Raw genomic sequence first — 25956 nt, forward strand, 5'->3', positions numbered from 1 at the left:
GGATCCATGGACTTTCCATCCCATCCCATTCCAACCCCAATCCCAGGCTGCTCCAACTTTTCCTGGGACACTCCCAGGGATCCTCTGGGAATTCCAGCCCAGCCCCTCCCCTCATTCCAACCCCAGCTCCCGGATCCCAGTGGGAAGGAGCTGGAGGAGCTCTCCCGGTGCCTTTTTTCCCCGCTGCTTCCCACGGAAACGCGCCGGGAAAATTTGGAATATTTGGGAGCGGGGGCCATGATGCTCCCGCCGTTGCCAAGCAACGGGAAAGCGCCAGCGCGCATGCGCAGCAGCTCTGCGATGACGCCACACGCGTTGCCTGGCAACGAGCGACGCTCGGCGCTGCGCGCATGCGCAGTGGGCGGCGCGCATCGTCCGTTGCCGGGGCAACGGGAGCCGCGCATGCGCGGTAACGGGCGCGCACCTGCGCTCAGGTGTGCGCATGGAGCCGGGGAAGGAGGGGGCGGGCCCAGGCCCGAGCCTGGGGCTCGCGGAGCTCGAGCCCGAGCCTAAACTCGATCCTAAAACCCATCCCAAGAGGGATCCCGGTGCTGATCCCGGTCCCGGTACCGATGCCGGTGCCGGTGCCCATCCCGGTGCCCATCCCGGCGCCGGTCCCGATCGCGGTGCCGGTCCCGATCCCGGTGCTGATCCAGATCCCGGTGCTGATCCAGATCCCGGTGCCGGTACAGGTCCCGGTATTGATCCCGATCCCGGTGCCGGTCCCGGTGCCGATCCCGATCCCGTTCCCGATCCCGGTACCGGCGCGGATTGGGAGCGCCAGCAGCGAATCGCCGCCCGCCGCAACCGCATCGATGCCCGGCGCCGGTGAGGAACGGCGGGGCCGGGCCCTCATTCCCGGTTTTCCAGAGGATCCTCCCGGTTTTCCACAGGGGGGAGGTGGTGCTGGGGGGGGGTCCCCACCCCAAACTGGGACACGGGCGGAGATCAGGAGCCGACCCCAAACTCGAGGATTGGGACCGGGGCTCAGAACCGGGACCGGGGCTCGGGATCTGTCCCAAACCCATCCCAGGGGCTCAGGAACATTCCCAGAACTCAGGGTTCATCCCAAAACCAATCCCAGAACTCAGGGTCCATCCCAAACCCAATCCCAGGGCTCAGGGTCCATCCCAAACCCAATCCCAGAACTCAGGGTCCATCCCAAACCCAATCCCAGAACTCAGGGTTCATCCCAAACCCAATCCCAGGGCTCAGGGTCCATCCCAAACCCAATCCCAGGACTCAGGGTCCATCCCAAACCCAATCCCAGAACTCAGGATCCAATCCCAAACCCAATCCCAGAGCTCAGGGTCCATCCCAAACCAAATCCCAGAACTCAGGGTCCATCCCAAACCCAATCCCAGGGCTCAGGGTCCATCCAAAACCCAATCCCAGGGCTCAGGATCCATCCCAAACCCAATCCCAGGGCTCAGGGTCCAATCCCAAACCCAATCCCAGAACTCAGGGTCCATCCCAAACCCAATCCCAGGGCTCAGGGTCCATCCCAAACCCAATCCCAGGGCTCAGGGTCCATCCCAAACCCAATCCCAGGGCTCAGGGTCCATCCCAAACCCAATCCCAGGGCTCAGGGTCCATCCCAAACCCAATCCCAGAACTCAGGATCCAATCCCAAACCCGATCCCAGAACTCAGGGTCCATCCCGAACCCAATCCCAGGGCTCAGGATCCAATCCCAAACCCAATCCCAGAACTCAGGGTCCATCCCAAACCCAATCCCAGAACTCAGGATCCAATCCCAAACCCAATCCCAGAACTCAGGGTCCATCCCAAACCCAATCCCAGGGCTCAGGGTCCATCCCAAACCCAATCCCAGGGCTCAGGGTCCATCCCAAACCCAATCCCAGGGCTCAGGGTCCATCCCAAACCCAATCCCAGAACTCAGGGTCCATCCTAAACCCAATCCCAGAACTCAGGGTCCATCCCAAACCAAATCCCAGGTCTCAGGGTCCATCCCAAACCCAATCCCAGAACTCAGGGTCCATCCCAAACCCAATCCCAGGGCTCAGGATCCAATCCCAAACCAAATCCCAGGGCTCAGGGTCCATCCCAAACCCAATCCCAGAACTCAGGATCCATCCCAAACCCAATCCCAGGGCTCAGGATCCATCCCAAACCCAATCCCAGAACTCAGGATCCAATCCCAAACCCAATCCCAGAACTCAGGATCCATCCCAAACCCAATCCCAGAACTCAGGGTCCATCCCAAACCCAATCCCAGGGCTCAGGGTCCATCCCAAACCCAATCCCAGAACTCAGGGTCCATCCCAAACCCAATCCCAGGGCTCAGGATCCAATCCCAAACCAAATCCCAGAACTCAGGATCCAATCCCAAACCCAATCCCAGAACTCAGGATCCAATCCCAAACCCAATCCCAGAACTCAGGGTCCATCCCAAACCCAATCCCATGGCTCAGGATCCCATCCCAAACCCAATCCCAGGGCTCAGGGTCCATCCCAAACCCAATCCCAGAACTCAGGGTCCATCCCAAACCCAATCCCAGGGCTCAGGGTCCATCCCAAACCCAATCCCAGAACTCAGGATCCAATCCCAAACCCAATCCCAGGGCTCAGGATCCATCCCAAACCCAATCCCAGAACTCAGGGTCCATCCCAAACCCAATCCCAGGGCTCAGGGTCCATCCCAAACCCAATCCCAGAGCTCAGGATCCAATCCCAAACCCAATCCCAGGGCTCAGGATCCATCCCAAACCCAATCCCAGGGCTCAGGGTCCAATCCCAAACCCAATCCCAGGGCTCAGGGTCCATCCCAAACCCAATCCCAGGGCTCAGGATCCATCCCAAACCCAATCCCAGGACTCAGGATCCATCCCAAACCCAATCCCAGAACTCAGGGTCCATCCCAAACCCAATCCCAGAACTCAGGGTCCATCCCAAACCCAATCCCAGGGCTCAGGATCCAATCCCAAACCCAATCCCAGGGCTCAGGATCCAATCCCAAACCCAATCCCAGGGCTCAGGATCCATCCCAAACCCAATCCCAGGGCTCAGGGTCCATCCCAAACCCAATCCCAGAACTCAGGATCCAATCCCAAACCCAATCCCAGAACTCAGGGTCCATCCCAAACCCAATCCCAGGGCTCAGGGTCCATCCCAAACCCAATCCCAGGGCTCAGGGTCCATCCCAAACCCAATCCCAGGGCTCAGAATCCATCCCATACCCAATCCCAGGGCTCAGGGTCCATCCCATACCCAATCCCAGAACTCAGGGTCCAATCCCAAACCCAATCCCAGGGCTCAGGGTCCATCCCAAACCCAATCCCAGGGCTCAGGGTCCATCCCAAACCCAATCCCAGAACTCAGGATCCAATCCCAAACCCAATCCCAGGGCTCAGGGTCCATCCCAAACCCAATCCCAGGGCTCAGGGTCCATCCCAAACCAAATCCCGCTGGAATATCCCAAGCGTGAAGGATCCCATCGGGATCATCCCAAATCCTTTCCTGATCTCACCTGGGATTGATCCCACTGGAATCTCCCCTGAGTGGGAAGGATCCCACCAGGATCATCCCAAATCCTTTCCCGATCCTACCTGAGACTGATCCCACTGGAATGTCCTGAGCAGGAAGGATCCCACTGGGATCATCCCAAATCCTTTCCCGATCCCACCTGGGATTGATCCCACTGGAATATCCTGCGTGGGAAGGATCCCACCGGGATCATCCCGATCCAGCTCCAGCCTCTCCCATCCCAAAATTCCCCCCCTCTTCCCGCATTCCTGGCAGGATTCCCAGCTCCAGAGGGGGAACCCTGGATCCCGTTTTCCCTCGGGAATGCTGTTCCCAGCTTCCTGCTTCCCATGGGCTGTGCTGGGATTGGATCCCGGCCCCTTTCCAAGCATCGGGAAGAGTCTGGGGTGGATATTGTATTATTAAATATTTTTATATATATGTTTTTAATATTTTTATTTTTTTATTTTTATCAATTAAATTAATATTTATATTATATTATATTATATTATATTATATAGAATATTTATAAAAATTACATTAATTAAATCTAATTTATATTAAATTTTTATCAATTAAATATATATATTATATTATATTATATTATATTATATTATATTATATTATATTACATTACATTATATTACATTATATTACATTACATTATATTACATTACATTATATTATATTACATTACATTATATTATATTACATTATATTATATTATATTATATTATATTATATTATATTATATTATATTATATTATATATATTTTATATCATATATCATATATCATATCATATATATAATATCATATTATATACAATTTATTATATAAAATTACATTAATGAAATCAAATTTATATCAATACATAAAATTAGCATCAATATTATTATTAAATATTAATAAAATATCCCGACTTTTCCCTGTTTCCCTCCCAGGGAAGCCCTCGGAGAGGAGGTGGAGCAGGAAGAGGAGGAGGAAGAGCAGGAGGAAGAGGAGAGGAAGAGCCTGAAGCTGATCGAGGAGACCCAGAAGGTCTGGAAGGATCCAATGGGAATCTCCTCCTGGATCCCTCTTTATCCCTGGATTTCCCCCTTTTTGGGCCTAAAACCAGGAGAGAAACTCCCCAGGACCGGGATTTGAGTGGGATCCTTGGGATCCAATGGGAATCTCCTCTTGGATCTCTCCTTGTTCCATGTTTTCCTCCTTGGGGTCTCCTTGGTGGGACAAAAATCCGGGAGAGAAACTCCCCAGGACTGGGATTTGGGATCCAATGAGAATCTCCTCCTAGATTCATCCTTATCCCATATTTTCCTCCTTTTTGGGACAAAAACCAGGAGAGAAATTCCCAAGGACTTGGACTGGGGCTGGATCCTTGGGATCTGATGGGAATATCTTGGCTCCATCCTTGTCCCTTGTTTTGATCCTTGGGGTCTCCTTGATGGGACGAAAAATGGGGAGAGAAACTCCCCAGGACCGGGATTTGGGATCCAATGGGAATTTCCTCTTGGATCCATCCTCGTCCCTTGTTTTGATCCTTGGGGTCTCCTTGGTGGGACAGAAATCCGGGAGAAAAACTCCCCAGGACTGGGATTTGGGATCCAATGGGAATCTCCTCCTGGATCCATCCTTATCCCATATTTTCCTCCTTTTTGGGCCAAAAACCAGGAGAGAAATTCCCAAGGACTTGGACTGGGGCTGGATCCTTGGGATTCAATGGGAATCTCTTGGATCCATCCTTATCCCTTGTTTTGATCCTTGGGGTCTCCTTGATGGGACGAAAAATGGGGAGAGAAACTCCCCAGGACCGGGATTTGGGATCCAATGGGAATCTCCTCTTGGATCTCTCCTTGTTCCATGTTTTCCTCCTTGGGGGCTCCTTGGTGGGACAAAAATCCGGGAGAGAAACTCCCCAGGACTGGGATTTGGGATCCAATGGGAATCTCCTCCTGGATCCATCCTTATCCCATATTTTCCTCCTTTTTGGGACAAAAACGAGAGAAATTCCCAAGGACTTGGACTGAGGCTGGATCCTTGGGATCTGATGGGAATTTCCTCTTGGATCCATCCTCATTCCTTGTTTTGATCCTTGGGGTCTCCTTGATGGGACAAAAAATGGGGAGAGGAACTCCCCAGGACCGGGATTTGGGATCCAATGGGAATTTCCTCTTGGATCTCTCCTTGTTCCATGTTTTCCTCCTTGGGGGCTCCTTGGTGGGACAAAAATCCAGGAGAGAAACTCCCCAGGACCGGGATTTGGGATCCAATGAGAATCTCCTCCTAGATTCATCCTTATCCCATATTTTCCTCCTTTTGGGACAAAAACGAGAGAAATTCCCAAGGACTTGGACTGGGGCTGGATCCTTGGGATTCAATGGGAATCTCTTGGATCCATCCTTGTCCCTTGTTTTGATCCTTGGGGTCTCCTTGATGGGACAAAAAATGGGGAGAGAAACTCCCCAGGACCGGGATTTGGGATCCAATGGGAATCTCCTCTTGGATCCTTTCTTATCCCATATTTTCCTCCTTTTTGGGCCAAAAACCAGGAGAGAAATTCCCAAGGTCCGGGATTTGGGCGGGATTCTTGGGATCTGATGGGAATGGTTGGACTCCATGGTCTTTTCCAACCTTAATTCCATGTGGGGATTCTGGAATGCGATTATGGGATGGGATTCTGGGATGGGATTCCGGAATGGGAATCCAGGATGGGATTCTGGGTTGGGATTATGGAATGGGATATGATTCCGGGATGGGATTCTGGGATGGGATTCTGGGATGGGATTCTGGATGGGATTCTGGGATGGGATTCTGGATGGGATTCCAGATGGGATTCCAGGATGGGATTCTGGGATGGGAAGCCAGGATGGGATTCTGGGATGGGAAGCCAGGATGGGATGGGATTCCGGGATGGGATTCTGGATGGGATGCTGGGATGGGATTCCAGGATAGGATTCCAGGATAGGATTCCAGGATGGGATTCTGGGATGGGATTATGGAATGGGATGGGATTCTGGGATGGGGTTCCGGGATGGGATTCTGAGATGGGATTCCAGGATGGGATTCCAGGATGGGATTCCAGGATGGGATTCTGGGATGGTAATCCAGGATGGAATGGGATTCTGGGATGAGATGGGATTCCGGGATGGGATTATGGAATGGGATAGGATTCCGGGATGGGATTCCAGAATGGGATTCCAGGATGGGATTCTGGGATGGGATTATGGGATGGGATTATGGAATGGGATAGGATTCTGGGATGGGATTCCAGGATCGGATTCCGGGATGGGATTCTGGGATGGGATTATGGGATAGGATTATGGAATGGGATGGGATTCACGGATGGGATTCAGGGAAGGGATTTAGGCAAGGAAAGGGATTTCGGGATCCTTTACGGACCAGGATTTGACCGGGATCCATGGAATTGGATTCCCAACCAGCCCACGGACGGGAAGGATCCGGGATTGGTGCATTCCAAGCCCAAAATTCCCGGAGTGTCCCTTCCCTGGCAGGTCCTGGCCAAGCTGCTTTTCCAAGGGACGCAGCTGCTGACGAACGTCCAGGTGGGATCTGATCTCCGGGAATCGCGGAGGCGGGAAAAGGAGGGGCAGGAGAAGCTGAGGAGGTGAGCAGGGAGGAGCCGGGAGTTTGGGAATGCCGCCGGATTCCGATGGAAAATTGAGGCCCGTCATGAGGTCCCAAATCCCACCTGGCCCAGGTGGTTGGAGGGAGTTTTCCAGAGGTTTCCGGGAGAGCTGGAGATGGGTTTGGGAATGGCTTCCCAGTGGGAATGGGGAGCTTGGGATTTTGGGATCTTGGGAAGGAATTCCCGGCTGGGCTGGAATTCCCAGAGAATCCCTGGATCCCTGGCAGTGCCCAAGGGTGGGTTTGGATCTCCCTGGGATCGTGGGAAGTGTCCCTGGGATGGGATTGAAGGTCCATGGATCCCATCCAAACCATTCCGGGATTCTGGGATCAAGGACACTCAGGATCCATCCCGAGGGATTTTTATGGGATTTGGGGATGGAAAAGGGAAAGGAGACCCTTCCTGGAGATCCAAGATGCCCAGTGAAGCCCCTGGATCCCAAAATTCCTTCTCAAAGAGGAATCGGGATGGGGCTGGATCCAATCCCAGGCTGGGAGAGCTGGGAATGTGCAGCTGGATCAGGGAAGGATCCAGGGAATCCTTGGAGCCGCTTCCCGATCCCAAAGGAGCTCCAGGAGAGGTGGAATTTGGGGAAGGGCTGGAGGGCCAGGAGCCAGGGAATGGCTTCCAGTGGGAAAGGGGAGCTTGGGATTTTGGGATCTTGGGAAGGAATTCCCGGCTGGCCTGGAATTCCCAGAGAATCCCTGGGAGTGCCCAAGGAAATGTTGGATCACCCTGTGATGGTGGGGCTGGAATGGTTTGGGATTGACGGTTCACGAATCCCATCCAAACCGTCCTGGAATTCCTCCTTGGAATTCCTCGGCGCATTCCTGGAATGGCCCTGTCCCTTCTGCTCTTACAGTGGAATTTTTCCTACTGGGATTTTCCAAAGCTTTCCCAACTTCTGGCATTCTCTGATCCCCACCAGGATCATTCCCGGCCGCTCCTATCCTGCTTTTCCATCAGCCCCATTCCTGGAAATTCCAGGAAACACCAAATCCATGCTCCCGGGATTTAGGGAAGGGGGATTTAGGGAAGGAAAGGGATTTAGGGAACGGATTCAGGTAATGGATTTAGGGAAAGGGTTTAGGGAATGGATTTAGGGAAGGGATTAATGGAAGTGATTTAGAGAAGGGATTCAGGGAAGGAATTTATGGAAGGAAAAGGATTTTAGGGAAAGGATTTAGGAAAGGAAAGGGATTCAGGGAATGGATTTAGGGAATGGATGTCGGGAAGGGATTTAGGGAAGGAAAGGGATTCAGGAAAAGGATTCAGAAAATGGATTCAGGGAAGGGATTTAGGGAAGGAAAGGGATTTAGGGAAGAGATTTAGGAAAGGAAAGGGATTCAGGGAATGGATTTAGGGAATGGATTTAGGGAAGGGATTTAGGGAAGGGATTTAGGGAAGGAAAGGGATTCAGGAAAGGAAAGGGATCCAGGGAAGGGATTTAGGGAAGGAAAGGGATTTAGGGAAGAGATTTAGGGAAGGAAAGGGATTCAGGGAAGGAAAGGGATCCAGGGAAGGGATTTAGGGAAGGAAAGGGATTCAGAGAAGGGATTCAGGGAATGGATTTAGGGAATGGATTCAGGGAAGGGATTCAGGGAAGAGATTTAGGGAAGGAAAGGGATTCAGGGAAGGGATTCAGGGAAGGAAAGGGATTCAGGGAAGGGATTCAGGGAATGGATTCAGGGAATGGATTCAGGGAAGGGATTCAGGGAAGGGATTCAGGGAATGGATTCAGGAAATGGATTCAGGGAATGGATTCAGGGAATGGATTCAGGGAAGGGATTCAGGGAAGGGATTCAGGGAAGGAAAGGGATTCAGAGAAGGAAGGGGATCCAGGGAAAGGATTCAGAAAATGCATTCAGGGAAGGGATTTAGGGAAAAGAAGAACCCCAGTTCTGGAGCAATTCCAGCCCTATCCCAGCCCCCCGATTCCCTGGCTTCCCGCAGGTTGGAAAAGCTGGAGAAGGTAGCCCAGCGCGGGACGGAAAAGTTGGCGGAGATCAACTCCAAGTGGGCCTCGGTGGGGGACGTGAAGATCCCGCAGGAATTGTGGGAGCTGCTGGAGCAGCAGCAGGAGGAGTGCGAGCAGCTCCTGGCCGGAAAGAACCGGCTCATCCGAGAGCTCCAGGAGGTATCTGGGAATTCCCGGAGCTGCTCCCAGGGCTGGAGCGCCTCTGCCATGGATCCCGGCTGGGAGAGCTGGGAATGTGCAGCTGGATCGGGGAAGGATCCAGGGAATCCTCGGAGCCGCTTCCCGATCCCAAAGGGGCTCCAGGAGAGCTGGAATTTGGGGAAGGGCTGGAGGGCCAGGAGCCAGGGAATGGCTTCCAGTGGGAAAGGGGAGCTTGGGATTTTGGGATCTTGGGAGGGAATTCCCAGCTGGGCTGGAATTCTCAGAGAATCCCTGGATCCCTGGCAGTGCCCAAGGGTGGGTTTGGATCACCCTGGGATCGTGGGAAGTGTCCCTGGGATGGGATTGAAGGTCCATGGATCCCATCCCAAACCATTCCGGGATTCTGGGATCGAGGACACTCAGGAATCCATCCCAAGGGATTTTTATGGAATTTGGGGATGGAAAAGGGAAGGGAGAAACTTCCTGGAGTCCTAGATTCCCAGTGAAGCCCCTGGATCCTGAAATTCCTTCCCAGAGAGGAGTTGGGATGGGGCTGGATCCAATGCCAGGCTGGGAGATCTGGGAATGTGCAGCTGGATCAGGGAAAGGATCCAGGGAATCCTTGGAGCCTTTTCCAGAGGGAAAGGAGAGCTGGAATTTGGGGAAGGGCTGGAGGGCCAGGAGCCAGGGAATGGCTTCCAGTGGGAAAGGGGAGCTTGGGATTTTGGGGATCTTGGGAAGGAATTCCCGGCTGGGCTGGAATTCTCAGAGAATCCCTGGATCCCTGGCAGTGTCCAAGGGTGGATTTGGATCACCCTGGGATCGTGGGAAGTGTCCCTGGAATGGGATTGACGGTCCATGGATCCCATCCCAACCATTCCGGGATTCTGGGATCGAGGACACTCAGGATCCATCCCGAGGGATTTTTATGGAATTTGGGGATGGAAAAGGGAAGGGAGAAACTTCCTGGAGTCCTAGATTCCCAGTGAAGCCCCTGGATCCTGAAATTCCTTCCCAGAGAGGAGTTGGGATGGGGCTGGATCCAATGCCAGGCTGGGAGATCTGGGAATGTGCAGCTGGATCAGGGAAAGGATCCAGGGAATCCTTGGAGCCTTTTCCAGAGGGAAAGGAGAGCTGGAATTTGGGGAAGGGCTGGAGGGCCAGGAGCCAGGGAATGGCTTCCAGTGGGAAAGGGGAGCTTGGGATTTTGGGGATCTTGGGAAGGAATTCCCGGCTGGGCTGGAATTCCCAGAGAATCCCTGGCAGCGTCCCAGGAAAGGTGGGATCACCCTAGGATGGTGGGGTTGGAATCGGATGATCCTTAAGGTCCCTTCCCACCCAATCCACGATAATTCCATGTCCTGCCGTTTCCCTGAGGATTCCCGCTCGATTCCCGCTGATTCCGGCCTCTCCTTCCCTCGTTTTTCCAGGAGCTGAAGGCCAAGGACGAGCAGTACGAGCAGGCCCTGCAGGAGCAGGCGGGTGAGATCCAGGTGCTCCTGGAAAGGATGGAAGAACAAACCAGGAATATGCTCAAAGCCTACCGGCACCACCTCCGGCAGATCGAGGTACCCAATTCCCGGGAAAAGCGGGAAAACCGGGAAAAACCGCTTTGCTTCTCTGTATCTTTTGTGGGGGAAAAAAAAAAAAAACACCTCGGAGTGGCGGTGCTGGGATGAAATCCGGGTGGGTGAGTCCGGAATCCAGAGCTCTGAGGGTTTGGGAATGAGTTTGGGAGCGACCCGGAAGCGTCGCTGCCCGGCTGTTCCCATTCCCTGGGATCCCGGCGTGGAATTTCCGTCTCTTCCGCAGAAAACGTTCGAGGAGGAGCGGCGGGAAATGCTGGCCAACAACCGGAAAAGGTGGAATGAGGCCATCCGGGCCCACAACGAGCAGGAGGTGAATCCAGTGGGAGATACTTTTCCTTTTTTTTTTTTTTTTTTTTGGTGTGGAAAATTCCCATTTTCCCGTGGGAATCGCTGAGGGTGGAAAAGCCCTCCGGGGTCACCGAGTCCAACCATTCCCAGCGCTGATCCACAGGGCCAAATCCACATGGATTTCAATCCCAACGGGAATGGGGACTCCACCCTGAGCTGGGCAGCTCTTCCAGGGCTGGAAAACCCTTTCCAGGTGGGAATTGTTGCCAATATCCGTCTAAACCTCCCCTGGAAGTTTCCCTCTTATCCGATCCCACCTGGCTTCAACTTTTCCGGGAATTCCGGAAAGGGAAAGTTCCCTCTGGAGCCTCCTTTTCTCCAGGCTCCCTGAGGCATTTTCCCAGCTCCTTCAGCTGCTCCCGGAGTTCCAGCCCCATTCCCAATCCGTTCCCTTCCCCGCACACGCTCCAGGTCCTGCTTGGAATGCCGGGATCGGCTCTGCCCGGGAAGGCGCCCTGAAGGAGATGGGTTTTTTGGGATCGGGGTGGGAACAGGGATCGGGATGGATAAGGTTGGATGGGGTTGGGTGAGGTGGGATGAGGATTGATGGGGTTGGATAAAGTTGGAGAAGGTTGGATGAGGTGGGATGAGGTTGGATGAGTTTGGATGGGGTTGGATGTGGTGGGAGGAGGTTGGATGGGCTCGGATGGGGTTGGAGGATGTTTGGAGGATGTTGGATGAGGTGGGATGAGGTTGGATAAAGTGGGATGAGGTGGGATGAGGTATGATAAGATTGGAGGAGTTTGGATGAGGCTGGAAGAGGTTGGATGAGGTTGGATGAGGTTGGATGAGGTTGGATGAGGTGGGATGAGGTTGGAGCAGGTTGGATGAGGATTGATGAGGTTGGATGAGGTGGGATGAGGTTGGATGAGGATTGATGGGATGGATAAAGTTGGAGAAGGTTGGATGAGGTTGGAGGAGTCTGGATGAGGTTGGATGAGGTTGGATGAGGTGGGATGAGGACTGATGGGGTTGGATAAAGTTGGAGAAGGTTGGATGAGGTGGGATGAGGTGGGATGAGGATTGATGGGGTTGGATAAAGTTGGAGAATGTTGGATGAGGTTGGAGGAGTCTGGATGAGGTTGGATGAGGTTGGCTAAAGTTGGAGAAGGTTGGATGAGGTGGGATGAGGTGGGATGAGGTGGGATGAGGATTGATGGGGTTGGATAAAGTTGGAGAAGGTTGGATAAAGTTGGAGGAGGTTGGATGAAGTTGGATGAGGTTGGATAAAGTTGGAGGAGGTTGGATGAGGTTGGATGAGGTGGGATGAGGTTGGATGAGTTTGGATGGGGTTGGATGTGGTGAGAGGAGGTTGGATGGGCTCGGATGGGGTTGGATGAGGTTGGAGGATGTTGGAGGATGTTGGATGAGGTGGGATGAGGTTGGAGCAGGTTGGATGAGGTTGGATGAGGTGGGATGAAGTGGGATGAGGTGGGATGAGGATTGATGGGATGGATAAAGTTGGAGAAGGTTGGATGGGGTTGGATGGGGTTGGATGAGGTTGGAGGATGTTGGAGGAGGTTGGATGGGGTTGGATGTGATGGAAGGAGGTTGGATGGGCTTGGAGGAGGTTGGATGAGGTGGGATGCGGTGCAATGAGGTTAGATGAGGATGGATGAGGTTGGATGAGGTTGGATGAGGATGGATGAGGATGGATGAGGTAGGATGGAGTTGGATGGGGTTGGATGAGGATGGATGGCCTTGGATAGGGTTGGAGGAGGTTGGATGAGGTGGGATGAGGATGGATGAGGTTGGAGGAGGTGGGATGAGGTTGGAGCAGGTTGGACGGGGTTGGATGAGGTTGGAGGATGCTGGAGGATGTTGGATGAGGTTGGATGAGGTGGGATGAGGATTGATGGGGTTGGATAAAGTTGGAGAAGGTTGGATGAGGTGGGATGAGGTGGGATGAGGTGGGATGAGGTTGGAGGAGGCTGGATGAGGTTGGATGGGGTTGGATGTGGTGGGAGGAGGTTGGATGGCCTTGGATGGGGTTGGAGGACTTTGGATGAGGTGGGATGAGGTTGGATAAAGTGGGATGAGGTGGGATGAGGTGGGATGAGGTGGGATGAGGTTGGGGCAGGTTGGATGAGGATTGATGAGGTTGGATGAGGTGGGATGAGGTGGGATGAGGATTGATGGGGTTGGATAAAGTTGGAGAAGGTTGGATGAGGTGGGATGAGGTGGGATGAGGTTGGAGGAGGCTGGATGGGGTTGCATGGGGTTGGATGTGGTGGGAGGAGGTTGGATGGCCTTGGATGGGGTTGGAGGACTTTGGATGAGGTGGGATGCAGTGGGATAAAGTTGGATGAGGATGGACAAGGTGGGATGAGGTTGGATGAGGTGTGATAAGATTGGAGGAGTTTGGATGTGGTGGAAGGAGGTTGGATGAGGTTGGATGAGGTGGGATGAGGTGGGATGAGGTTGGATGAGGTTGGATGAGGTTGGATGAGGTTGGAGGATGTTGGGGGAGGTTGGATGGGGTTGGATGTGGTGGAAGGAGGTTGGATGGCCTTGGATAGGATTGGAGGAGGTTGGATGAGGTGGGATGTGGTGCAATGAGGTTAGATGAGGATGGATGAGGATGGATGAGGATGGATGAGGTTGGAGGACATTGGATGAGGTTGGATAGGGTTGGATGAGGTGGGATGAGGTTGGAGGAGGTTGGATGAGGTGGGATGAGGTTGGATGAGGTTGGATGAGGTTGGATGAGGTTGGAGGACGTTGGATGGATGAGGTGGGATGAGGTGGGATGAAGCTGGATGAAGCTGGATAAAGTTGGATGAGGTGGGATGAGGTTGGAGGATATTGGAGGAGGTTGGATGGTGTTGGATGTGGTGGGAAGAGGTTGGATGGCCTTGGAGGGGGTTGGAGGACGTTGGGTGAGGTGGGATGAGGTTGGATAAGGTTGGATAAAGTTGGAGGAGGTTGGATGAGGTGGGATGAGGTGGGATAAAGTTGGATGAGGATGGACAAGGTGGGATGAGGTTGGATGAGATTGGGATGAGGTTGGATGAGATGGAATGAGTTTGGATGAGGTGTGATAAGATTGGAGGAGTTTGGATGAGGTGGAAGGAGGTGGGATGAGGTTCTCCTTGCTCCCACAGCTGGAATTCCTGCAGAAGCAGATGGACAAGGCGCTGGATTTCGAGCAGCAGCTGAACGAGCTGCAGGATGAGAGCGTGGAGAACTACGACAGCATGAAATTCCAGCTGGAACAGGATGTGCAGGTACCGGGAAAGGGCCCGGATCACGGAATCACCTCTGGGAACCCTGGAACGGTTTGGGTGGGAAGGGACCTCAAATCCCAAACCATTCCAACCTCGACACCTCCACGATCCCAGGGTGCTCCAACATTTCCTTGGACACAGGGATCCAGGGATTCTCTGGGAATTCCAGCCCAGCCGGGAATTCCTTCCCAAGATCCCAAAATCCCAAGCTCCCCTTTCCCACTGGAAGCCATTCCCTGGCTCCTGGCCCTCCAGCCCTTCCCCAGATTCCAGCTCTCCTTTCCCTCTGGAAAAGGCTCCAAGGATTCCCTGGATCCTTCCCCGATCCAGCTGCACATTCCCAGCTCTCCTAGCCTGGGATTGGATCCAGCCCCATCCTGACTCCTCCTGCAGAAGGAATTTTGGGATCCAGGGGCTTCACTGGGAATTCAGGACTCCAGGCAGGGTCTCCCTTGCCTTTTCCATCCCCAAATCTCATAAAAATCCCTCGGGATGGATCCTGAGTGTCCTCGATCCCAGAATCCCGGAATGGTTTGGGTGGGATCCATGGACCTTCAATCCCATCCCAGGGACACTTCCCACGAACCCAGGGTGATCCAAACCCACCCTTGGACACTGCCAGGGATCCAGGGATTCTCTGGGAATTCCAGCCCAGTCGGGAATTCCTTCCCAAGATCCCAAAATCCCAAGCTCCCCTTTCCCACTGGAAGCCATTCCCTGGCTCCTGGCCCTCCAGCCCTTCCCCAAATTCCAGCTCTCCTGGAGCCCCTTTGGGATCGGGAAGCGGCTCTGAGGATTCCCTGGATCCTTTCCCGATCCAGCTGCACATTCCCGGCTCTCCCAGCCCCGGAGCAGCTCTGTGGCATTCCCTGGACTCACTCCAGCAGCTCCACACCCTCAGTTCCCGATAACTTGGAGGTGTGGGATGTTCCCAGGACTTTTTGGGATGGAAACAGCTCCGTGCTGCAGCCCAGCATTCCCAGGGAATGCCGTGTGGCCGTTGGAAAGACGGAAAATGTTGGAAAAACAACCTTGAGCTGTGGCCGGGGGAGGCTCTGGAGATAATTTTCCCTCTTTGTGTTCCACGGCCTTATCTTGGTTTGGGAGCAGCCTTGGGAACAGGGATAATAACGGAGAAATCCCTCGGGCTGCTCCAGGGAAAGTTTTCCACGGGATATTAGGAATATTTTCTTCCCCAAAATAGGTGTAAAATATCCCAATATTAATCCCAACAAACGCAGAATTCCCTAAGGAGGAGGAGGAGAGGGAATTCTCTGTGCCCACTGCAGGTGGGAAAAAAAAAAAAAATACCTGGAAGCAAAAATTGATGCTGGGATTGGGATCTAGGGTGGGAATTCCAAGCTGGGAGAGCCTGGGATTGGGAAGGACTTCCCTGGTGGTTGTTTAGGATTTCTGCCTTTGGATTTCTGCCCTGAGGTGGGATTTTTGGGAATTAACCCCTGGATCATGGCTTTCCTCCATCCTCTGGAAAGGGAAAAACTCTCAGCCCCGCTGGGGTTTAATTCCAGCTTTTCTTTTCCTGGGGAATCCAAACCCTTCTGGGAGTTTCCCTGGGTTTTCCCTAAACTCCGGGCTTGTCTTTGTGACTTTTTTTTTTTTCCCCTCATGGAATTCTCTGTGAATTTTTTTTTTTTCCCTGTGGAATTCCAGTACCTGGAGAGGAAACTCCGGCAGATGAAGGGAATTTACCACCTGAACCAGGTGAAGCTGGAATACAACCTGGACGTTCTCCGGCAGCTGGATGTGGAAAATTCCACGCTCCGATCCCTGCAGAAAAGGAAAATCAGCCGGTAAAACCCATCCCGGCAATCCCTTCCCATTCCAAAGCTTTTCCCCAGGCGTGGGGAAAATTCCCAAATCCAGGCTCTTTGTCCCTTCCCAGATTCCGGACGTCGCTCGAATTGCTGAGCGCCAAAATGGCCAAGCAGGAGATGAAATTCCAAGAGGAAAAGCAGAGCCTGGAATCCGAGCTGGAGCGGGTCACGGGGCAGTTCCAGGAGACGCGGAGCCGGATGAGGTGGGGAGCGCTTGGAATTCCGCCCCGTGGGGAGCCTCCGGAACGTCAGAGCGGGATCCGATCCCTTCGGGATCCTTTTCCACAGGCAGCTGATGCGCAGCAGCGCCGAGAAATTCCGGCAGGTTTGGATCGTGAACGAGGAAGAGGCCAAAGCGTTGATCCGGGAAGCACTGGATGCCGATCGGATCATCCACGTCCAGCAGCTGGGAATGCCGTGGGAAGAGCCTCACTTGTGGTTCATGGATAACGTGGGACCCCTGGGGCGCCGCCAGGAAAAGAGGGATGCCATGCAGGTGGCCACCAAACTCCTGGAAGGTGGGATCTGTGAATTCCTTGGAATTCCTTCCTCCCGTGTCCCGCCGATCCTTGGGATTTCCAGACAGGATCTTCCGGGAGCGGCCAGCCCTGAGCTGGCTCATTCCAAGGGATATTCCCGCTGTGTTTTTCCCGGTTTTCCCCGTTCCGAGGAGCAGCTCTCATCCCAGGAGCTTTGTTTTCCAGGGATTTTGCCCCCGGTGGCTCCCAAGGTTTGGGATTTTGCTCCCAACTCCCCTCTCTGATTTTCAGGGATCAAGTCTGGAAAACCGGAGCAGGAACGGAGGGGGAGTAAGAAGAAAGGAGCGCGGAGCGCAGAAGGAGGGAAGGAAAACCAGGAAAGGCTGGAGGATAGAGCCACATCCCGGCCGGGCATTCCCAGGAAAACCCTCCGGAAAATCCTGGAGGTCCTGAGCGAGGAGTCGGTGAGCGGCGCTGGAGCCCGGGATCCGGGAGCAGCCCCGGATCCAGATTTTTTTTTTTTTTTTTTTTTGTGTGGATCCCTTTGGAATGAGGGCTGGGAACGCTCACCGTGGCTCTGCCCCCTCTTCCCGACCTTTTTTCCCAAGGGATTCCTGCTGGAAAACAAACTCCTAAAGCCGCTGCGGGAGGCGGTGGGGCCCAGGAACGACGTCCGGCAGCTCCGATCCGTCTTCGAGGTGAGCTGGGATTGGATCTCCGGGGATTGGGCTTGGAATGCTCAGCGCCTGGAGGACGTGGAGCCGGGAATGCTGACCTGGATCGGGGAAGGATCCGGGGAAATCCCTCAAGGGGCTCCAGGAGAGCTGGAATTTGGGGAAGGGCTGGAGGGCCAGGAGCCAGGGAATGGCTTCCAGTGGGAAAGGGGAGCTTGGGATTTTGGGATCTTGGGAAGGAATTCCTGGCTGGGCTGGAATTCCCAGAGGATCCCCGGATCCCTGGCAGTGTCCAAGGGTGGGTTTGGATCACCCTGGGATCGTGGGAAGTGTCCCTGGGATGGGATGGAAGGTCCATGGATCCCATCCCAAACCATTCTGGGATTCTGGGATCGAGGACACTCAGGAATCCATCCCGAGGGATTTTTATGGAATTTGGGGATGGAAAAGGCAAGGGAGACCCTTCCTGGAGTTCCGAATTCCCAGTGAAGCCCCTGGATCCCAAAATTCTTTCTCCAGGAGGAGCTGGGATGGGGCTGGATCCAATCCCAGGCTGGGAGAGCTGGGAATGGAGGGAATTCCCTGGAAAGGGGAGCTTGGGGTGAAATCTTGGGAAGGAATTCCCGACTGGGCTGAAATTCCCTGAGAAGCTGTGGCTGCCCCAGGACCCCTGGGAATGTCCAAGTTTTGGGATCATGGAAGGTGTCCCCACTCATGGAATGGGATGGGCGTTGAGGTCCCTTCCCACCCAGAACATTCCATGATTCCCAGATTCCCAGCTCCAGCCCATCCCGATGATTTAAGCACCTCCGGGACTCCTCCAGCCTCTTCCCAGACTTTCCCATCCATGGATATTCCTGGCTTCCCACCATTCCTTCCTTATCCAGCATTTCCTCCGCTCTGGAAAATTCCCATCCCTCCCCTCCCCATCCCACAGAATTCCCGCTTTTCCAGGCCCTCCGGATCGAGGACGAGGACGAGCTGCGCGAGCTCCTGGATTTTTTCCTGGACTACGAATCCCAGAACGCGCCCAAGATCCAGGTGGGATCACCAGGGGAGAGCCCGGCAGATCCCAGGATCCCAAGAATTCCGGGAATGAGGATTGGTGTGTTCATATCCAAAAAAAAAAAAAAACACCAAAAAAACCCAAATTCCACATCCAGCTTTTCTCCCTCCAGGTCACCGGGATGGGAGAAGATCCCGCGGATCCGGCTCAGGACCGAGGGAGCGGCAGATCCCATTCCCAGAGGGATCAGCACCAACCCCCTGGGAGCTCCCCTCGCATCCCGTCCATCCAAGTGGACCACGTCCTGACAATCCTGCGGGAATTCCTACGGGATTTTGTCAAGCTGAGGTGGGAACAGCCAAACTGGGATCCAGGGAATGTCCTGGGTTGTCCTGCTCGGAGAAAAAAAAAACTTCCCAACCTTCCCTGCTCCACGACAGAGGGATCAGGAGATTCCCAAGGCTGGGAATAACCAGGCAGGAGATGATCCGGGACCTGGGAAGAGAGGGAAAGCTGGAGTTTGTTCTCCTTCCCAAAGATTTGTTCTCCTTCCCAAGGGTTTGTTCTCTATTCCCAAATATCGGCTCTCCATCCCAAAGATTTGTTCTCCTTCCCAAAGATTTGTTCTCCTTCCCAAGGGTTTGTTCTCTATTCCCAAATATCGGCTCTCCATCCCAAAGATTTGTTCTCCATCCCAAGGGTTTGTTCTCCATCCCAAGGTTTTTTTCCTCTATCCAAAGGATATTTTTTCCACCCCAAAGATTTGTTCTCTATTCCCAAAGTTTTTTTCTCTATCCCTAAGATTTTTTTCTCTATCCAAAGGATTTGTTCTCCATTCCAGGGATTCGTTCAACATCCCATGGGGTTCTTCTCCATCCCAAGCTTTTGCTCTCCATCCCAAGGATTTGTTCTCCATCCCAAAGGTTTTGCTCTACATCCCAAAGTTTTCCTCTCCATCCCAAAGATTTTTTTCTCCATCCCAAGATTTTTTTCTCTATCCCGAAGATCTGTTCTCCATCCCAAAGATTTGTTCTCCATTGTCCATTCCAAGAGTTTTTTCTCCATCCCAAAAGTTTGTTCTCCATCCCAGGAATTTGTTCTTCATTCCAAGAGTTTCTTTCCATCCCAGGGATTTGTTCAACATCCCAAGGATTTGTTCTCCATCCCAGGGATTTTTTCTCCATCCCAAAGATTTGTTCTCTCTTCCCAATGTTTTTTTTCCTATCCCAAAGATTTTTTCTCCACCCCAAGGTTTTTTTTTCTATCCCAAGGATTTGCTCTCCATCCCAAAGATTTGTTCTCTATTCCCAACGATTTTTTTTCTATCCCAGAGATTTGTTCTCCATCCCAAGGATTTGTTCAGCATCCCAAGGATTTGTTCTCCATCCCAAGGATTTGTTCTCTATTCCCAAAGATTTTTTTTCTATCCCAAAGATTTGTTCTGCATCCCAATGATTCTTTCAGCATCCCAGGGATTTGTTCAATATCCCAAGGATTTGTTCAGCATTCCAAGGATTTGTTCTCCATCCCAGGGATTTGTTCTCCATCCCAAAGATCTGTTCTCTATTCCCAAGGTTTTTTTCCTATCCTGAAGATCTGTTCTTCATCCCAAAGATTTGTTCTCCATTGTCCATTCCAAGAGTTTTTTCTCCATCCCAAAAGTTTGTTCTCCATCCCAGGAATTTGTTCTTCATTCCAAGAGTTTCTTTCCGTCCCAGGGATTTGTGCAACATCCCAAGGGTTTCTTCTCCATCCCAAATATTTGTTCTCCATCCCAAAGATCTGCTCTCTATTCCCAAGGTTTTTTTCCATATCCCTAAGATTTTTTCTCTATCCCAAGGAATTGTTCTCCATCCCAAAGATTTGTTCTCTATTCCCAAGGTTTGTTTCCTATCCCAAGGATTTGTTCTCCACCCCAAGGATTTGTTCTCCAACCCTAAGATTTGTTCTCCATTCCAAAGATTTTTTTTCTATCCCAAAGATTTGTTCTCCATCCCAAAGATTTTTTTTCTATCCCAAAGATTTGTTCTCTATCCCAAGGATTCTTTCAGCATCCCAGGGATTTGTTCTCCACCCCAAGGATTTGTTCTCCAACCCTAAGATTTGCTCTCCATCCCAAAGATTTGTTCTCTATTCCCAAAGATTTTTTTTTCTATCCCAAAATTTTGTTCTCCATCCCAAGGATTCTTTCAGCATCCCAGGGATTTGTTCTCCATCCCAGGGATTTGTTCTCCATCCCAAGGATTTGTTCTCCATCCCAGGGATTTGTTCTCCATCCCAAAGATCTGTTCTCTATTCCCAAGGTTTTTTTCCTATCCCAAAGATCTGTTCTCCACCCCAAGGTTTTTTTCTCCAACCCTAAGATTTGTTCTCCATCCCAAAGATTTTTTTTCTATCCCAAGGATTTGTTCTCCAACCCTAAGATCTGTTCTCTATTCCCAAGGTTTTTTTCCTATCCCAAAGATTTGTTCTCCACCCCAAGGATTTGTTCTCCAACCCAAGGATTTGTTCTCCATCCCAAAGATTTTTTTTCTATCCCAAAGATTTGTTCTCCATCCCAAAGATTTGTTCTCTCTTCCCAAGGTTTTTTTCCTATCCCAAAGATTTTTTCTCCACCCCAAGGTTTTTTTTTTTTTTCTCTATCCCAAGGATTTGCTCTCCATCCCAAAGATTTGTTCTCTATTCCCAACGATTTTTTTTTCTATCCCAGAGATTTGTTCTCCATCCCAAGGATTTGTTCAGCATCCCAAGGATTTGTTCTCCATCCCAAGGATTTGTTCTCCATCCCAAAGTTTTGTTCTCTATTCCCAAAGATTTTTTTTCTATCCCAAAGATTTGTTCTGCATCCCAATGATTCTTTCAGCATCCCAGGGATTTGTTCTAAATCCCAGGGATTTGTTCTCCATCCCAAAGATCTGTTCTCTATTCCCAAGGTTTTTTTCCTATCCTGAAGATCTGTTCTTCATCCCAAAGATTTGTTCTCCATTGTCCATTCCAAGAGTTTTTTCTCCATCCCAAAAGTTTGTTCGCCATCCCAGGAATTTGTTCTTCATTCCAAGAGTTTCTTTCCGTCCCAGGGATTTGTGCAACATCCCATGGGTTTCTTCTCCATCCCAAATATTTGTTCTCCATCCCAAAGATCTGCTCTCTATTCCCAAGGTTTTTTTCTCTATCCCTAAGATTTTTTCTCTATCCCAAGGAATTGTTCTCCATCCCAAAGATCTGTTCTCTATTCCCAAGGTTTGTTTCCTATCCCAAGGATTTGTTCTCCACCCCAAGGATTTGTTCTCCAACCCTAAGATCTGTTCTCTATTCCCAAGGGTTTTTTTTTTTCTCTATCCCAAAGATTTGTTCTCCATCCCAAAGATTTTTTTTCTATCCCAAAGATTTGTTCTCTATCCCAAGGATTCTTTCAGCATCCCAGGGATTTGTTCTCCATCCCAAGGATTCTTTCAACATCCCAGGGACTTGTTCAACATCCCAAGGATTTGTTCTCCATCCCAAGGATTTGTTCTCTATTCCCAAAGATTTTTTTTCTATCCCAATGATTCTTTCAGCATCCCAAGGATTTGTTCAGCATCCCAGGGATTTGTTCAATATCCCAAGGATTTGTTCTCCATCCCAAAGATCTGTTCTCTATTCCCAAGGTTTTTTTCTCTATCCCAAGGATTTGTTCTCCATCCCAAGGATTCTTTCAGCATCCCAGGGATTTGTTCTCTATTCCCAAAGATTTGTTCTCCATCCCTAAGGTTTGTTCTGCATCCCAATGATTCTTTCAGCATCCCAGGGATTTGTTCAGCATCCCAGGGATTTGTTCTCCATCCCAAAGATCTGTTCTCTATTCCCAAGGTTTTTTTCCTATCCCAAAGATTTGTTCACCACCCCAAGGATTTGTTCTCTATTCCCAAAGATTTTTTTTTCTATCCCAGCGATTTGCTCAACATCCCAAGGATTTGTTCTCCATCCCAAAGATCTGTTCTGTATTCCCAAGTTTTTTTTTCTCTATCCCAAGGATTTGTTCTCCATCCCAAAGATTTGTTCTCTATTCCCAAAGATTTTTTTCTATCCCAAATATTTCTTCTGCATCCCAAAGATTTGTTCTCTATTCCCAAAGTTTTTTTCTCTATCCCTAAGATATTTTTCTCTATCCAAAGCATTTGTTCTCCATTCCAGGGATTTTTTCAACATCCCATGGGCTTCTTCTCCATCCCAAGCTTTTGCTCTCCACCCCAAGGATTTGTTCTCCATCCCAAAGGTTTTGCTCTCCATCCCAAAGATTTGTTCTCCATCCCAAAGATTTTTTTCTCCATCCCAAGATTTTTTTCTCTATCCCGAAGATCTGTTCTCCATCCCAAAGATTTGTTCTCCATTGTCCATTCCAAGAGTTTTTTCTCCATCCCAAAAGTTTGTTCTCCATCCCAGGAATTTGTTCTTCATTCCAAGAGTTTCTTTCCATCCCAGGGATTTGTTCAACATCCCAAGGATTTGTTCTTCATCCCAGGGATTTTTTCTCCATCCCAAGGATTTGTTCTCTCTTCCCAATGTTTTTTTTTCCTATCCCAAAGATTTTTTTCTCCACCCCAAGGTTTTTTTTTCTATCCCAAGGATTTGCTCTCCATCCCAAAGATTTGTTCTCTATTCCCAACGACTTTTTTTCTATCCCAGAGATTTGTTCTCCATCCCAAGGATTTGTTCAGCATCCCAAGGATTTGTTCTCCATCCCAAGGATTTGTTCTCTATTCCCAAAGATTTTTTTTCTATCCCAAAGATTTGTTCTGCATCCCAATGATTCTTTCAGCATCCCAGGGATTTGTTCAATATCCCAAGGATTTGTTCAGCATTCCAAGGATTTGTTCTCCATCCCAGGGATTTGTTCTCCATCCCAAAGATCTGTTCTCTATTCCCAAGGTTTTTTTCCTATCCTGAAGATCTGTTCTTCATCCCAAAGATTTGTTCTCCATTGTCCATTCCAAGAGTTTTTTCTCCATCCCAAAAGTTTGTTCTCCATCCCAGGAATTTGTTCTTCATTCCAAGAGTTTCTTTCCGTCCCAGGGATTTGTTCAACATCCCATGGGTTTCTTCTCCATCCCAAATATTTGTTCTCCATCCCAAAGATCTGCTCTCTATTCCCAAGGTTTTTTTCTCTATCCCTAAGATTTTTTCTCTATCCCAAGGAATTGTTCTCCATCCCAAAGATTTGTTCTCTATTCCCAAGGTTTGTTTCCTATCCCAAGGATTTGTTCTCCACCCCAAGGATTTGTTCTCCAACCCTAAGATTTGTTCTCCATTCCAAAGATTTTTTTTCTATCCCAAAGATTTGTTCTCTATCCCAAGGATTCTTTCAGCATCCCAGGGATTTGTTCTCCATCCCAAGGATTCTTTCAACATCCCAGGGACTTGTTCAACATCCCAAGGATTTGTTCAGCATCCCAAGGATTTGTTCTCTATTCCCAAAGATTTTTTTTCTATCCCAAGGATTCTTTCAGCATCCCAAGGATTTGTTCAGCATCCCAGGGATTTGTTCTCCATCCCAAAGATCTGTTCTCTTTTCCCAAGGTTTTTTTCTCTATCCCAAGGATTTGTTCTCCATCCCAAGGATTCTTTCAGCATCCCAGGGATTTGTTCTCTATTCCCAAAGATTTGTTCTCCATCCCTAAGGTTTGTTCTGCATCCCAATGATTCTTCCAGCATCCCAGGGATTTGTTCAGCATCCCAGGGATTTGTTCTCCATCCCAAAGATCTGTTCTCTATTCCCAAGGTTTTTTTCCTATCCCAAAGATTTGTTCACCACCCCAAGGATTTGTTCTCTATTCCCAAAGATTTTTTTTTCTATCCCAGGGATTTGCTCAACATCCCAAGGATTTGTTCTCCATCCCAAAGATCTGTTCTGTATTCCCAAGTTTTTTTTTCTCTATCCCAAGGATTTGCTCTCCATCCCAAAGATTTGTTCTCTATTCCCAAAGATTTTTTTTCTATCCCAAAAATTTGTTCTCCATCCCCAGGATTCTTTCAGCATCCCAGGGATTTGTTCTCCATCCCAAGGATTTGTTCTCCACCCCAGGGATTTGTTCTCCATCCCAAAGATCTGTTCTCTATTCCCAAGGTTTTTTTCCTATCCCAAAGATCTGTTCTCCACCCCAAGGTTTTTTTCTCCATCCCAAAGATTTGTTCTCCATCCCATGGATTCTTTCAGCATCCCAGGGATTTGTTCAACATCCCAAGGATTTGTTCTCCATCCCAAAGTTTTGTTCTCTATTCCCAAAGATTCTTTTTCTATCCCAAAGATTTGTTCTGCATCCCAAGGATTCTTTCAGCATCCCAGGGATTTGTTCAACATTCCAAGGATTTGTTCTCCATCCCAGGGATTTGTTCTCCATCCCAAAGTTTTGTTCTCTATTCCCAAAGATTTTTTTTCTATCCCAAAGATTTGTTCTGCATCCCAAGGATCCTTTCAGCATCCCAGGGATTTGTTCAACATCCCAAGGATTTGTTCTCCATCCCAAGGATTTGTTCTCCATCCCAAGGATTTGTTCTCTATTCCCAAAGATTTTTTTTTCTATCCCAAAGATTTGTTCTCCATCCCAAAGATTTGTTCTCCATCCCGAGGATTTGTTCTGCATCCCAAAGATTTGTTCTCCATCCCAAAGATTTGTTCAGCATCCCAGGGATTTGTTCTGCATCCCAGGGATTTGTTCTCCATCCCAAAGCTTTGTTCTCCATCCCCAGGGATGAAGGACCCCCCAGGGAAATTCAGGACGTCCGGGACAATTCCAAGGACGGGGAATACTGGGAAGCCCTGACCCGCGTCATTCCCGAGCGGACACTCAAACTTTGGGATGCACTTGGAGCCGCGCTCTTGGAATATCAGTGAGTGCCTGGGGTGGGGAGGACTGGGACAATTCCGGGGATTTTCCACGTCATCCCGAGGATTTCCCACGTTATCCCGGTGTCCCTTTCCCAGTAAAGTTCTGACCCGGAGATCCGAGCTCTTTTCCGAGGCCGCCGCCCTGCAGCGGCAGAACTCGGAGCTGGGAATGCTGCTGGAGGAATATTTGGGATCCGCGCAAGTCCGGTGAGCTCAGCCTTCCCATTCCCGGGGATATTCCGGACACGGATCCCACCGGGATCGATCCAAACCCGGGAATCGCCGGTGCCGGGTGTGGATTTGCCTGGATCGGAGCCAGGAATTCCTGGCGGGGGTTAATAAACCATTCCCAAACCTGGATCTGTGTGCGGAGCAGCTCGGGAATGGGAGCGTGTCCAGGCGTCCCCACCTTCCAGGGAATTCTTGGAATTGTGGGAAGTGCCACAAAGCCGTGGGATCTGCAGTGTGGAATTCCAGGATGGGAACTAAAATCCCACCCCATTCCAACTCCGACACCTTCCAATATCCTGGGAATTCCTGGAATTGTTGGAAATGCCACAAAGCCGTGGGATCTGAGGCATGGAATTCTGGGATGGAAGCTAAAATCCAATCCCATTCCAACCCTGATGATCCAGGGAATTCTTGGAATTGTGGAAAGTGCCACAAAACTGTGGGATCCGC

General features: G+C 50.7%; 1 protein-coding gene across 1 annotated transcript; it reads left to right on the forward strand.

Annotated features, from left to right (window-relative positions):
• Nucleotides 1–237: 237 nt before the first annotated feature.
• Nucleotides 238–25633, forward strand: DRC1 (dynein regulatory complex subunit 1). Its single transcript, XM_053937551.1, has 18 exons — nt 238–270; nt 359–434; nt 693–828; nt 4429–4525; nt 7000–7112; nt 9087–9270; nt 10683–10820; nt 11065–11151; nt 14294–14416; nt 16088–16227; nt 16320–16454; nt 16540–16769; nt 17022–17194; nt 17339–17428; nt 18359–18445; nt 18583–18758; nt 25137–25277; nt 25372–25633. Exons 1-18 carry the CDS (start codon nt 238–240, stop codon nt 25484–25486), a joined length of 2274 nt encoding a protein of 757 aa, XP_053793526.1. The 3' UTR covers nt 25487–25633.
• Nucleotides 25634–25956: the final 323 nt, after the last annotated feature.

Source organism: Vidua chalybeata, chromosome 3, assembly GCF_026979565.1.
Source record: "Vidua chalybeata isolate OUT-0048 chromosome 3, bVidCha1 merged haplotype, whole genome shotgun sequence".
Taxonomy (NCBI): Eukaryota; Metazoa; Chordata; class Aves; order Passeriformes; family Viduidae; genus Vidua; species Vidua chalybeata.

Bases quoted from the DNA above. Each gene is read 5' to 3' on its own strand.
- DRC1 (XM_053937551.1), top strand. From the start codon at position 238: ATGATGCTCCCGCCGTTGCCAAGCAACGGGAAA. The intron at 10,821-11,064 runs GTACCCAATTCC...TCTCTTCCGCAG, and splicing joins ACCACCTCCGGCAGATCGAG to AAAACGTTCGAGGAGGAGCG. The intron at 16,455-16,539 runs GTGGGGAGCGCT...CCTTTTCCACAG, and splicing joins GAGACGCGGAGCCGGATGAG to GCAGCTGATGCGCAGCAGCG.